General features: G+C 40.1%; 1 protein-coding gene across 1 annotated transcript; it reads left to right on the forward strand.

Moving 5' to 3' along the window:
- The first annotated feature begins 1,509 nt into the window (after nt 1–1,509).
- On the forward strand, nt 1,510–2,592 carry LOC115730758 (lamin-like protein). The gene is made up of 2 exons (XM_030661365.2): nt 1,510–1,760; nt 1,862–2,592. Exons 1-2 carry the CDS (start codon nt 1,514–1,516, stop codon nt 2,212–2,214), a joined length of 600 nt encoding a protein of 199 aa, XP_030517225.2. The 5' UTR covers nt 1,510–1,513; the 3' UTR covers nt 2,215–2,592.
- The last annotated feature ends 11,372 nt before the right edge of the window (nt 2,593–13,964 follow it).

Genomic DNA, 13,964 nt, shown 5'->3' on the forward strand with positions numbered 1-13,964 from the left:
AATTGCTTGATAATATCACTCGAAGCTGTATTGGTTTTTCGTCACGTCATGTAATAATTGTTGTGTATTCTATTAATAGTGTACGAGTTTCTCCATGAGGTAAACTGCATGCATCCACAGATTTACCTCAGTTGAGAAAATCTCTAAGATATATTAGAAATCAAGACAACATAAACACACGCTTATGTCGCAATATCGCCAGAGCAAAATGTTAGTCATTGGGGGTTTTTATTTATTTATATTTGATTCTGTGGAACGAGTTTTGAAATATATAAAATTCACTAGCAGGACATAAAGGTTTCTTTCGTGACTGAATTTTCCCCAAACGCTATGACAAACAAGAGTTTAGTGGACAAAATCCATGCACCTTGAATCCAATTGAATTGTTAGATTTAGTAAGTCTTTACATTTAAGCAGGGAGTCCCCACAAGTTCAAATGTTTCAGATGCATTTCGATTGTTGCACCAGGATATTTGATGTGCTGGCAGGGACAGAGCCCGACTATTTTGCCAATAGGGGTCAATATCACCAGGATGGAAGAACTCTCGTGAGACCGTCCATCTTGGATGCTTCCTATGCATTCTTTTGCAAAACTTCAACTTTGTCCAAAATTGAACACAATTTCTAATGGAAGACGTTGTTATTGTCTCTTTTGGTTGGTTAGAATCTGCTGTCTCAAAAATTTAGTGAGGCCAAGGGTCACATAGCACAATCAAATATATATGCAATCTATTCATTTTTTGGTCTGATATATGCAAATCTTTATAGGTATATAATGGACATATTAATATGATCCCGCTCAAATTCACATGGCACCCAGTTCTCGAAGGAGTCAACATAGACTAAGCTTGAAAAAGTAGGTAGGATAAAATAAGCGAAATGAAAAATCTTGTGGGGTCATGTGACTCCACTAGACAAAGCCACCCCGTATGCTAGTCATTCTATGTGAGAATACCATGTAAGAAAACTAATATGAAGAATCGTGATTTTGAAAACTTAAATGGATCAGTTGACATTAAAAATCTTACTAATAATGTGATGGGGACGTATGCGTTACATCAGTCACGTAACCGATACATGAGATGTACAGTCTTTTTTTTTTTTTTTTTCCAACTCAAAGTCCTCTTTCTTCACAAGGATTTTGCTGATACGGGGATCCACATCAACCCAAAATCCGGACTAGTACGTTTACGTTTCTACTTTCATCTTGTTGTGGGAAAACAATAAAAGCTTACACGACCTCAATCTAGGTAGACCAGCATGATCACATGATGCTGCTAAAATTGCACTGGGCGGTCAACTAACCAGCTGTTCATAAACTACCGTTACCCCCGAAAAGAAGAAAAAAAAAGAAAGAAGAAAGCAAAAGAGAGCCTCCTCTTCAAGCTGCCACATTAATTACCAGATGCCCTAGAGTTGGTAAACTTAGTGCGACCCACTAATTCATCAGTCATCACTTCATTTAATGCACGCCACTACGCACGTCAAAACCAAAGGTCGACCCCATCTTTCCATGCTCAGACAGAAACCAAAATTCACTGAAGAAAAAGCTCAGACACCCATGGAGAGGTTGATCATGGAGAGTTTCTGGAGGAAACTAGGTTTAGCGGTGACGTTGATTGTGACGGTGACACTGACGACTTTGGCGGAGCCTGCCGGTGGAGAGCTTCACAAGGTCGGAGGCAGGTCCGGTTGGATCGAGCACGCTAACTACACTGAATGGTCCAGTCGCGAGAGCTTCTTGGTCAGAGATTGGCTCTGTACGTGTTTTCTCACTTACTTATTTCCATTCGTAATTGTGAATACTTTCTCTTTTGGGACAGCGACTTAAAAGCTTCCATTGGCTTGGGCTCGATGGCAGACTTCGTCTTCAATAAGCAAATGTACGATGTGCTAGAAGTGAATGAGACGAGCTACGAGACCTGTAATAGCCAGGGCTTCATCTCCAACGTCACGCGCGGGGGACGAGATGTGTTCCAACTCAAGGAAGCCAAGACTTACTACTTCATATGTAGCCGAGGCTATTGCTGGGGCGGCATGAAACTCACGGTCAACGTCGTGGTTGCCTCGCCGGCGCCAGCTCCATCTCCATCCCGGGCGGCCCCTCTGTCAGTGATTAGCTCGTCGCTCGCGATTTTGCTTTTGATTGTAACCGGCTTGTTGAGCCTCAAACCGCCTGAGATGTTTGAAGGCTCTGGATATTTAGTCATTTAGGAAATTTCAAACCCTATGTTAAGTTTCTCGATCTTGAGAAATAAGTTCGTGGAAAACTAAAACCTGGTGACGATGCCGCTTTGTTAAAATGTTGACATTGACGATGCTGCAAAACCATGTGGGCTTCTACGTTTCACATCTGTATGGATTCCGAATACTTCCTCATTGAGATGATAGCCCTTCGTGCAGGGCAGCAAAGACAGACCTAAAACTTAATTCTCTTACCTGGGACATTTGCATATCATATTTTAAGACTTGTCTAAAAAGGACAAACAGATTTTGAAGCCATCGAATCGAATGACGCAAATCAAGTCATAAAACTTATTCACCTAGTGCAATCAACGATGTCTGTTAGCCCCGTTCGATTCGAACGAAGGGAAATACTGATGTGAAACATCGTTACTATTTTATGAGAACACAGAGCACTAATTTGGTGCCACAAGGTCAAAATAAAAAAAGCAACAAAGCCGAATATTACAAATATAAAAAAATAGACACGGGATTGCGTGGAAAGAGAGAGGAGATTGCCCATTGATGTGGTAGCATCCGATTATGTCACAAATGACACACCCGGTGTGAATGAGCAATCTTTGATTCCATCCACAAGTTCTGCACAATTATCATTCAATCAAACCAAGGATGATTTTGGTTACAACTTACTTCAATGAATCGTGTTTACATGAAGGCTATCGACTAGGATCGTCGATAATAAAGTATCCATTCTTTGATTTCCAATAAGATAATCGATTCACCAAAGATTGTTGATTCAAAGACATTCAACATGATTGATTGCTCATTCCATAGTATATTGAAGATGTGATTGATTGCCGAATTTATGGCATATTCAAGATGTGATTGGTTACTGATTTCAAGCCATATCTTGCATGATTATTTGTTGATTTGATGGAAAATCAAAGACATATCAATGGGAGGCTGATTGGAGTTATTTTCTTTGATATTAGTAGAACTTTTAAGGTTGTTATTAGCTATACAAGACTAGTGGAAGAAAATCATTGTCTTTTATTTCCTTTTTGCTTTGTCTTAGTCCTTCTATTAAATGAGGAGTCTTCTCCATTATAAGAACAGATTTGATGATAGAATGAGAATTCCTCTCCTGTGTTGAATTTGCTTTATATCGATTTATTTGGCCTTGGAAATTGGATTCTTCCTCGATGGTAAACCAAAAGCTCTTGAGCTTTGGTTGTTGGTTGTCCTTTAAACCTCGATGGTGAGCTTCTGTCTCGAATCTCGATCTTGACTCTTGATTGGTGTCATGGCTTTATGCCTTAATTTGATCGTATCCTATCCCGCATTTACCCTCTTCGCTCAATTTCCATCCTCACACACTTTGATATATTCTCACTTCTTTTCAACAATCACTCAAAACACATTTGCCCACCTCACACACGCATCAAATTAGTATTAGAGCTCTAGGTTGAACTCATCTTGAGTGATTCCTTTTCTGCTGTCAATACCATTTTACAATGGGTGATTCAACAGTTCCAAAATGCTTCACTTTGGAGCAAGCCCATAGTGAATGGTGAGATCGTGCAATAAATCAACTGCAGCAACAAATGGAGCGAGTCTTCACCCTATTGGAGAACTAAGTGGGACAAGATCCACCGCTGCAGGAACCTACCATTAATCATCCGATCCATGGCGATCCTCATTCAAATTCCAATGATGAATCTAGCAACACGGGAGGTGATTCTAGCGATTTAGACTATTGAGTTGGAAGGAGAAGAGGAAGAAACAACAACGATGACTGCGATGTGAAGGTACAGGTGCCTGAATTTGAAGATAGCCTTAATCTTGATGATTTTATTGATTAGTTGCATACTGTAGAACGAGCATTTGAGTTCGGATCATACTCGAATGAAAAGAGATGCAAGGTTTCTTTTCTTAAATTTAAGAAGTATGCTTCGCTTTGGTTTTGAAAACCGGAAAAATCAAAGAGTCAGAGAAGAAGAAAGTAGAGTTAAATCTTGAGAAAAACTCAAAAGCTTATAACAAAGAGGTTCTTGCCTATAAACTATAAGCAAGACCTATTTCTAAAGCTAAACTGTACTCAAGTGTGGCCGGGTGGGATATTAGGGTTCGGGCGTGACAGCATCCTTCTTTAGGGGTGCTTATTCTAATAAGGTCAAGAGTGCGTTAACGAAGGATAAAGGCAAGGAGAAGGTGGCAGAATCTTTCAAAGAACTTCCCAAGAAACCCGATAGTGAAGGAAGAAAATGCTTTAAATGCCATGGCTATGGGCATTTTCAGGCAAATTGTCCTAATCGGAGGGTGATAACCCTTCAAAAAATTGAAACAATTGATTTGGAACTTCAAGAGGCTGAACAAGAAAAAGAGGAGTCTGAATCGGAGAAGAATGATGAGGATCGTGGAAGAAGGCGATGAGAGCAATTTGCTGGTTATCCGGAGGGCTTTACACACCATGATTGCAACAAATATGGAGGAGCAGAGGGAGAACATCTTCTAAACATGTTACACAATCAATGGCAAGGTGTATACATTGATCATTGATGGAGGAAGCTGCACCAATGTGGCATCAAAGCAACCATGATTGAAAAGCTGAAACTACCAACTTCTAAGCATCCTCAATCTTACAAGCTTCAATGGCTTAGCAAAGGAAATGATCTCCAGGTAACCAAACAAGCTCTTATATCGTTCTCAATTGGCAAGAGTTACCAAGATCAAGTCTTATGTGATATTATTCCTATGGATGCATGCCATTTATTATTAGGAAGGCCTTGGCAATTTAATAGAAAAGTTGTTCATGATAACCATAAAAATACTTATTCATTCCACAAGGAATAGAAATACAGCACTCTTGCACCTTTAATCCTCTCTTTGATCCACAAAATATATATATATATATGGGGTGGGAAACACTAACAAGGAAAATCTTTTCTTGAGTGAAACACGGGTCAAGAAAGCTATTCACAAACAAAAGACCACTTTTGCATTACTTATGGTTGAGAGCAAAAAGAATGAGGTAGAAAAACCCTTACACCCTGAATTGCATTTCTTGATCAATGAATATAAAGATGTGTTTCCGGAGGATTAACCATCCGGATTACCTCTCTTAAGGGGTATTGAACATCAACTCAATTTACTTCTAGGTGTTCCGCTCCCTAACAAGTCCGCCTACCGATGCAACCTAGAAGAAACTAAGGAGTTACAAAGGCAAGTAGACGAGTTGATATCTAGAGGATATGTAAGGGAAAGCATGAGCCCTTATTCCGTTCTAGCCCTCCTTGTCCTGAAGAAGGATGGCTCTTTTAGAATGTGTGTGGATAGCCAAGCCATCAACAACATAACTATTAAGTATAGGTACCCCATACTTAGATTTGATTATATGCTTGATCAATTGTATAGCTCTACGATATTCTCCAAAATCAATTTACAGAGTGGTTACCACCAAATCACAATGAGGGCAGGAGATGAATGGAAGACGGCGTTCAAAACTAAAAAAGGCTTACGTGAGTGGCTAGTTATATCATTTGGACTTTTTAATGCTCTAAACACTTTCATGAGGCTTATGAATGAAGTACTTTGTCTCTTTATTAGACACTTTGTGGTTGTTTATTTTGATGATATCTTGTATATAGCAAGGGCGAAGATGAGCATTTATCTCACTTGAAGCAAGTCTTTGGCGTCTTAAGAAAATAGAATCTTTACGCCAAGATGAAAAAATGTGAGTTCTTCTCTTCAAGTGTGATATTCCTTGGTTATGTTATTTCCAAGGATGGGATTTTCGTAGATCAATCCAAGGTGGAGGCAATGAAGACGTGGCCAACTCCAAAGTCTATTTCTGATGTAAGGAGCTTCCATGGTCTTGCATCTTTTTACCGTCAATTTGTGAAGAACTTTAGCACCATTATGGCTCTCATCACTGAATGTATGAAGAAGGGATCATTTGAGTGGACCAAGGCTACCCACAATGCCTTTGAAGTTGTCAAATAAAAGCTTTGTGAGTCTCATATTCTTATCCTTCCCGATTTTGATACGGTATTTGAAGTTGAATGCAATGATAATGGAGTTGGGATTGGTGTTGTTCTTGTCCAAAGCCAAAAACCTTTGGCTTATTTCAGCGAGAAGCTAACAAAATTAAGAAATAACTACTCTGCTGATGATAAAATGTTCTATGCCATTGTAAGAGCTCTTAATCATTGGAGTAATTATTTGAGGTTGAAGCAATTTTTTTCTTCATTCTAATCATGAGGCCCTCAAATACATTAGTGGCCAACACAAACTCAACTCGAGGCATGCCAAACGGGTAGAATTCATTCAATCCTTCTCTTTGTCTATTAATATAAATCGGCCCACACTAATATTGTAGCGGATGCCTTATCAAGAAAATATTCCATGCTAGCTATCCTTGATCCACGGATCCTTGGCTTTCATTTGATGAAAGAACTCTATTCTGAATATCCGAAGTTCTCATCCATCATTTCTGATTGCAAACATGAAAGTTATGGTGTTCATTCTATTTAAGATGGATTCCTCTTTAAATGTAACAAACTCCGTGTGCCAAAGAGTTCCTTTAGAGAGTTATTGATTCGTAAAGCATGTCACGACCCGCCTCAAGCCTCTCCCGAGGGTCCGGCGGGTTTAGAGGTATTATCATAAATCAATGGCGTGAACTCTCCCAAGTCTTACCTCGCATAACTTTGGATTTTTTTTTTTTTTTGATTAGCAAACTAAAATGCTACTAAGAGTCGCTACTATCCTATTGGGGTCGACTAGAAACCAATCGAGACACGGGAATGTTATCTTGATTCCTACTCAACTAGAGCTTTTAGGTTTGGGGGTTTGTTTACGCTAACTGAATAATTAGCACCCTTTCGGTACCTAACCGATCGACATTCCCTAAGGTGACCACACATTTTGCATATCATTTTAAGCTTATCAGGTATCTAACCAAGTACTAAATGATTGTGCATAATGTTTTTCTGTCATTTTCATGCAATTACCTATTTATCCTTAACCTAACAATATAAGAAAAGCGATTAACGGGTAATTTTTCAAAAGACAATGTTATGATAAACACTCAATCGGGTAAATATGCCAAATAAAGACTGGAATGAAAACATACAAACCAAATCTATGATGGTGATATTTAAAGAAAACAACTCTGATACACAAATTAGACACACATGAAATCAAATCAGATTGGGTGTCGATCTTCATTCACTAAGCCCCAATGGGCTACCTTCTCCATGGGCATCACGGTCGGTCGCCACATTAGAATGTCAATCGATGTATAAAGCATTTTGAATATGCACTCACTCAAAGAAGATAATTAGCAAAGTTCAGCTAACTAAAAGGATAAAACGAGCATTTCAAATTAAATTATAATTGTCGTGCTAATTTATCTATTGAGACAAAGCATTGCGAAAAAAATTATTCAGATATTCACATGCTGAGCTAAACTATGTCATGCAAATTAAACCCGCAAAATAATTAATAATTAAGCACATAAAAGCCTTATTAGACAACATAGGCAAATGGAGGCAATTTCTACCTATTTCCTATTTTTTACATTTTCTGGATTTTTCACATTTTTAATGATATTTTATTATTTTAATAAGAAGCGGGACCGGGTCAGGTTCTTGGACCCCGACCCAACGAGACAGAACCCAGGCCTCCACGACCTGGGCCTAAATGACCGAGCCCAGGCCTCCTCCCGACCCAACGAGACAGAACCCAGGCCTAAATGACCGAGCCCAGAAGCAAACCCAAACCCAGCTCCCCCTCTCTTTTCTTGTAACAAAATGGCCCAGGCCCAAACGCCCTTCTTCTTGCCACAACAGTCCACCCGAGCAGCCTAATCAGCCAAAGAAACAGACGTAGGAAGACTGGCTCGCGCACTGTTCATTGTCTCTTTCGTGGTGCAACATCATCTTCTCTACAACACCACGACGACGCTGCTCCTCCGACATCGATAGCCCTCACTCGCCTCTCCACTGCACCGCCAAGACTAATTCCTCGCATCACCACCCCGCCGGACCTCCCTGGATGCCGACCAGTTCTGTTCACCGAGCATCAAGAACACGTTGCCGAGATCCGACCGCTACGCCGTCGCCTCTGACTCAAATCACCACTTGTGCCGTCACTGGTTTCGATCTCGCACACCATCTACGCTCACATTCCCGGCCCACCAACCTCCCTAGATGCCAACCCTATTCGCCTGATCGCCTAGCCCCAATACCGGTTCAATACTTTCCTCCCGCAGCAAGACCTCTGCGTTCGTGGCACTGCGGCGAAAACCCGACGCCACTGATCAGGAAGCGAGCACCGACACCAGCTTTATCGGCCGTCAAGCCCCCACGTCGATCTGGCTTGTCCTCCTCCGCTCACTCATTTGCCCGAGAGGGAGACTCCACTGGTCCCACTAAAGAAGTCACGTACCCAAGCGGCTCCCTCACACTAGCCAGCCACGTCGCCGTCACGAGGCGGTTCGGTCTCCACCGTGGGTCAATGAGGAAGCTCTGTCAATGTAGAGCCCATCGGATCACGGCCAGACCCGGGAGATATGTCGGGGGCTCTGCCCAATCGAGCTCACCAGCACAGTAGCAGGGGAGACCGTAGATCGTCTGTAGAGGAGATTGGCGTTGCTGTGGAACGGTAGTGGATGGAGGCAATGAAGGACAGCAGCTCGCGTGGGCTTGGGAACAGCAGCGATGGAGGAAGGAAATAGTGCTTGACTAAAGTTTCTTGGCCAATAACTATACTCTAGCTCTCTCTCTCTCTCTCTCTCTATTCCCTCACTCGACTCTCACTTTCTGTCCCATTTTTCTCTCTGCTTTCAAGACTGAGAGCCTTGAATGTGTTCTCTTCCCCACCTTGTTTTCTTTTTTTGAGCCAAACCCACAGCTTGCCCTCTCAGTCCTCTTTTATGCTCTCTGTTGTCTCTTTCCCCAAGTTTCTTCACGCGGACGGGAGTGAATCCCGCCTGATGTGGACATGGCTTGGTGGGAGACCACGTGAAGCCTACGGCGGAATTGTGAATGACGTTGCTTCATGGAGATAGAAATGTGAAGGGTGAATGTGGGTTTCACAAGCGTGAGGGATGGTAGCAAGAGAAAGAGAGTAATGTGAAGGAGTGGGCTAAAGAGAAAAGGAGAATTGGGCTAAAGAGATAAAAGGCCCAATTGGGTTTGAAAGAAAAGAAATGGGAGGCCAGACTAAGGGAGAAAAAGTCCAAATGGGGCAAGTGGGCGGGCTGGTCCCACGGATTAAAATTGAAAATAACAAATTAATTCATTAATTATTTTTTTTATATTTTCAATAACTCAAAAAAAGATGCATATTTAATAAATTATAGGTATTCTTATTTAACAAATATAATACGGGATCGCCAAAATTAAGTGTCAACAAGGCTCATGGTGGTGGATTGGCTGGCCATTTCGACATCAACGGAACTCTTGAGGTACTTTAAGAGCACTTTTATTGGCCAAAAATGATCGGGGATGTGCATGCTATTATCTCAAGATGTGCGACTTGTCAAAGAGCCAAAACTCATTTTCATCGGGAATTGTATCTCCACTTCCTGTTCCTATGCGATTGTGGAAAGATGTGAGTATCGATTTTATTATGGCTCTTACTAGGACTTAACGGGAAAAAGATGCCATTATGGTGGTTGTTGATTGGTTTTCAAGATGGCTCATTTTGTGCCATGTCACAAAATGGACGATGCTTCTCGTGTTGTAGATTTATACTTTAAGGAGATTATTCGTTTGCATGGAGCTCCCGGAACCATCGTGTCTAATCATGATTCTAAGTTTCTAAGTTACTTCTGGAGGACTTTATGAAGGATGCTTGGTACTCGACTCTTATTTAACACAACATGTTGTTCCCAAACCGATGGCCAAACAGAGGTAACCAATTACACTCTCACTACTCTGGCTAAAGTACACTATAAGTGCTATCACTTTTGTGCTTAAACTTTCAAAACAATCACTTAAGTGCTAAAGTTTGTAGAAAACGCTCACTTCAGTACCAACTCCGGTTTGAGCTAACATTGTTCACCGAAAATCCGACATGATCTATTTTTTTATTAATATTTGAGCCGACGTGACTCGTCGGAGTTAGCACTAAAGTGAGCATTTTTCAAAATATTTAGCACCTAAGTACCGGATCATTGCTCAAGACCGCTTGCCCTCATGCCGTGCTTCTCCTCAACTTATCCTTCTAGCGTTGCTGTTATGTGCTGTCCATCCAAGCTAATGGTGCTATTCTTCTTGCAACTCCGGTCTGCACCTCTCTTGGATCGACGCTCAGAAGTTTTTTTTGCTCGGATCCCTTTGTTCTTTCGGCATTTTATGCTTTCTCTTTAGCTTCCGTTTTTTTCCGTCTCTTTAGGCTTTGTATCTGTCGTTTCCCTTCCCCGTTGGTTGGTTTCGGCTTGTTTTTATGTGCTTGCTAAGTTTTCATGTATTTTGCAACCGACTCACCGCTGACCCCTCTCTGGCACTATAGGTGCCACTTATGGTTCAGGGGTTTTGTGCTCGATTTTTCTACTTGTACCTAGTCTATTTGAAAAGTTCAATATACTCTTACCTTACCAAAAAAAAAAAAAGTAGTCGTATTGAAATTTTTGACACTAAAATAATCATTTGTAAAAAAAAAAATTGGCACTTAAGTGATTGTTTTGAAAGTTTTGGCACTTGTAATATACTTAAGCACACTACTCTCCTTTGAGGAATGGTGAGTATGTCCTTGAAAAATTGAGATTTGAAGCTTACACATGCTAAGTTTACTTATAATCAATCACCGAGCTACACTCTTGGTCGATCACCTTTTAAAGTTATGTAAGGAATTAATCCGCTCACACCAATAGATTTGATTCCTATTCCATCCAACTCTCAAGTCAATTTTGATGGCAATGAAAGAGTTCAATCAATGAAGAAGCTTCATGAGTAGATTCGTTGCAAGATTGAAAGAGCCAACGAGTCTTATAAGAAGAAAGCTAATTGGCATTGAAAGAAGGCTCAATTCCAATAAGGTAATCTTATGTGGATTCATCTAAGGAAGGAAAGATTTCCATTCAAGTGAAAGAACAAGGCGATGCGGAGAGTCGATGATCCATTTAAAGTTCTAGAGAGAATTAGCGACAGTGCGTATAAAATAGAAGTTCCTGGAGAGTTTGGAATTTCAACTACTTTTAATGTAGAAGATCTATCTCCTTACTTGGATGAAGACCTACTAGATTTGAGGTCAAATCTCAAACAACTCAAGGAGAAGTATGCGATAGCATCCGACTATGTCACCGATGATACACCCGGTGTTAATGGAGCAATCCTTAATTCCATCCACAAGTTCTGCACAATCATTATTCAATCAAACCAAGACCAATTCTAATCACAACTTACTTCAATGGATCGTGTCTACATGAAGGCTATCAACTAGGTTTGTTGATAAGAAAGTATCCATTCTATGCTTTTCAATAATATAATTGATTCACCGGATTGATTCTCGATTCAAAGACATATTCAAGATATGATTAATTGTTGATTCCATGGCATATTGAAGATGTGATTGATTGCTGAATCCACGGCATATTCAAGATGTGATTGATTAGCGATTTCAAGCCATATCTTGACCGATTACTTGCTGATTTGATGGCAAACCAAAGACATATCAATGAGAGGCGGATTGGAGTTATTTCCTTTGATATTAGTAGATTTTTTAAAGTTGTTATTAAATATACAAGGCTGGTGGACGAAAATCATTGTTTTTAATTTCCTTTTTGCTTTGTCTTAGTCCTTCTATTAATTGAGAAATCTTCTTCACTATAAGAACATATTCGATAAATGAATGAAAATTCCTCTCTTGAGTTGAATTTGCTTTATATCGGTTTCTTGAGCCTTGAAAATTGGATTTTTCCTCGGTGGTGAACCAAAAGCTCTTTAGCCTTGGTTGATAGTTATCCTTTAAACTTCTGTGGTGAGCTTCTGTCCCAAATCCTAATCTTGACTCTTGACCGATAGCGTGCCTTTATGCCTTAATATGATCGTACCCTATCCTACATTTACCTTTTTCGCTCAATTTCCATCCTCACACGCTCCGATATATTCTCACTTCTTTTCGACAATCACTCAAAATACATTCACCCGCCTCATGCACGCATCAAATTGGTATTAGAGCTCTAGGTTGAATTCATCTTGAGTGATTCCTTTTCCGCTATCAATACCATTCTACAATGGGTGATTCAACAATTCCGAGATCCTTCACTTTGGAGCAAGGTCATAACGAAAAGCGAGATCGTGCAATAAACCAATTGCAGCAACAATAGGAGCGAGTCTTCAACCTATTGGACAACCGAGCGGGACAAGATCCGCCTTCGTGAGAACCTGCCATTAATCGTCCACACCATGACAATCCTCATTCAAAAATCCAGCAACACATGAGGTGATTCTAGCGATTCAAACTATTGAGCTAGAAGGAGAAAAGGAAGAAACAACAACAACCGCAATGTCAAGATAGAGGTACCCGAATCCGAATCTTGACTATTGGCTGGTGGCGTGCCTTTAGGACTTGATCTGATTATACCCTATCATACATTTACTTTCTTCGTTCAATTTCCATCCTCACATACTCTAATATATTCTCACTTCTTTTCAACAATCACTTAAAACTCATTCGTCCACCTCACGCACCATCACCCACTAGCCTAGGGGTAGGGATTAAAAGCTTAAAGTTAAAGCCATCCCGACTTTGTCGATGAGAGCCAACAACCCTCGCTAGGGCCTCAAGGGTGGCGCTGCAAACCGTCTGCCTTTGCTTGTAGTTTTTTTCTTTTTCCACCTTTTCTTTGCTTTTCTTTTAGTTTTCTCATCCGCTTGAGATGCCTACACTTGGCACCACCAGACGTCATAAGTACACTGTACGTCCTTTTTATTTTGTTTGGTCGGAACACTATGCGTCCTTGGAAAATAATAAAAACATCACATTAATATTTTTTGAATTAGACAGAGCTAATGGAAGTATTTAATTACAAAGTTGGACAAACTTTAAGACTTAATCACACTATTTGAAAAGTTTAAGACTTATAATTACATTATCCCAAAAAGATTAACAAATTTTAGTGCAGCTATCCCTCTTATATTACACGAACATGTGCTATTCACCAGCTCGCATATATAAGGGAAGGATTTGAATAAGGACCAGCCTGAATTGATTTTGACTTGTTATTTGCTTAATCAAAATTATATGGGTTACACGCTTTAAATTTTTTTAATCCAAAGAGCTGAAACTTATATTAAATGCATATATTATCTATAGATTCAATTAATTTTCAATTATTTGTTTTGAATTTTAAATTTGGGAGGCTTTAGCTTAAACAGTCAGGCCCTAATTAGGTTTCCAGACTACTCTTCTGGTCAGAGCCCATACGAGAACAGACAAACAAGTGCTCTTGTTTTTTTTTTTTTTTTTTTTTTTTGGGGGAGGTGGTGAGAGCTCTTCTAGTTTGACCACCAATCAATTCGTCAAATTTGTTGATCTGAAATTGAGCCTTCAGCTCAAATTTGTTGATCAGTCTCTTGATAAACGTTGAACGCCTGAAGTAGTTCAAAAACATGAACACAAATAACTCATATGATTCCAACCCTTTTTTGTCATGTTCCAGATATGATGCTCAGCACGAAACTGTCTATGTTTGCGAAAATAAAAAATTAAAAAGTGATACATCTGACGCCAACAAAAGGAAGCATCATCGGACCAGATAGACTACGGAA

The sequence above is a fragment of the Rhodamnia argentea genome, chromosome 8 (genome assembly GCF_020921035.1).
Source record: "Rhodamnia argentea isolate NSW1041297 chromosome 8, ASM2092103v1, whole genome shotgun sequence".
Lineage (NCBI taxonomy): Eukaryota > Viridiplantae > Streptophyta > Magnoliopsida > Myrtales > Myrtaceae > Rhodamnia > Rhodamnia argentea.

Bases quoted from the DNA above. Each gene is read 5' to 3' on its own strand.
- LOC115730758 (XM_030661365.2), top strand. From the start codon at position 1,514: ATGCTCAGACAGAAACCAAAATTCACTGAAGAAAAAGCTCAGACACCC. The intron at 1,761-1,861 runs GTACGTGTTTTC...GCTCGATGGCAG, and splicing joins CTTGGTCAGAGATTGGCTCT to ACTTCGTCTTCAATAAGCAA.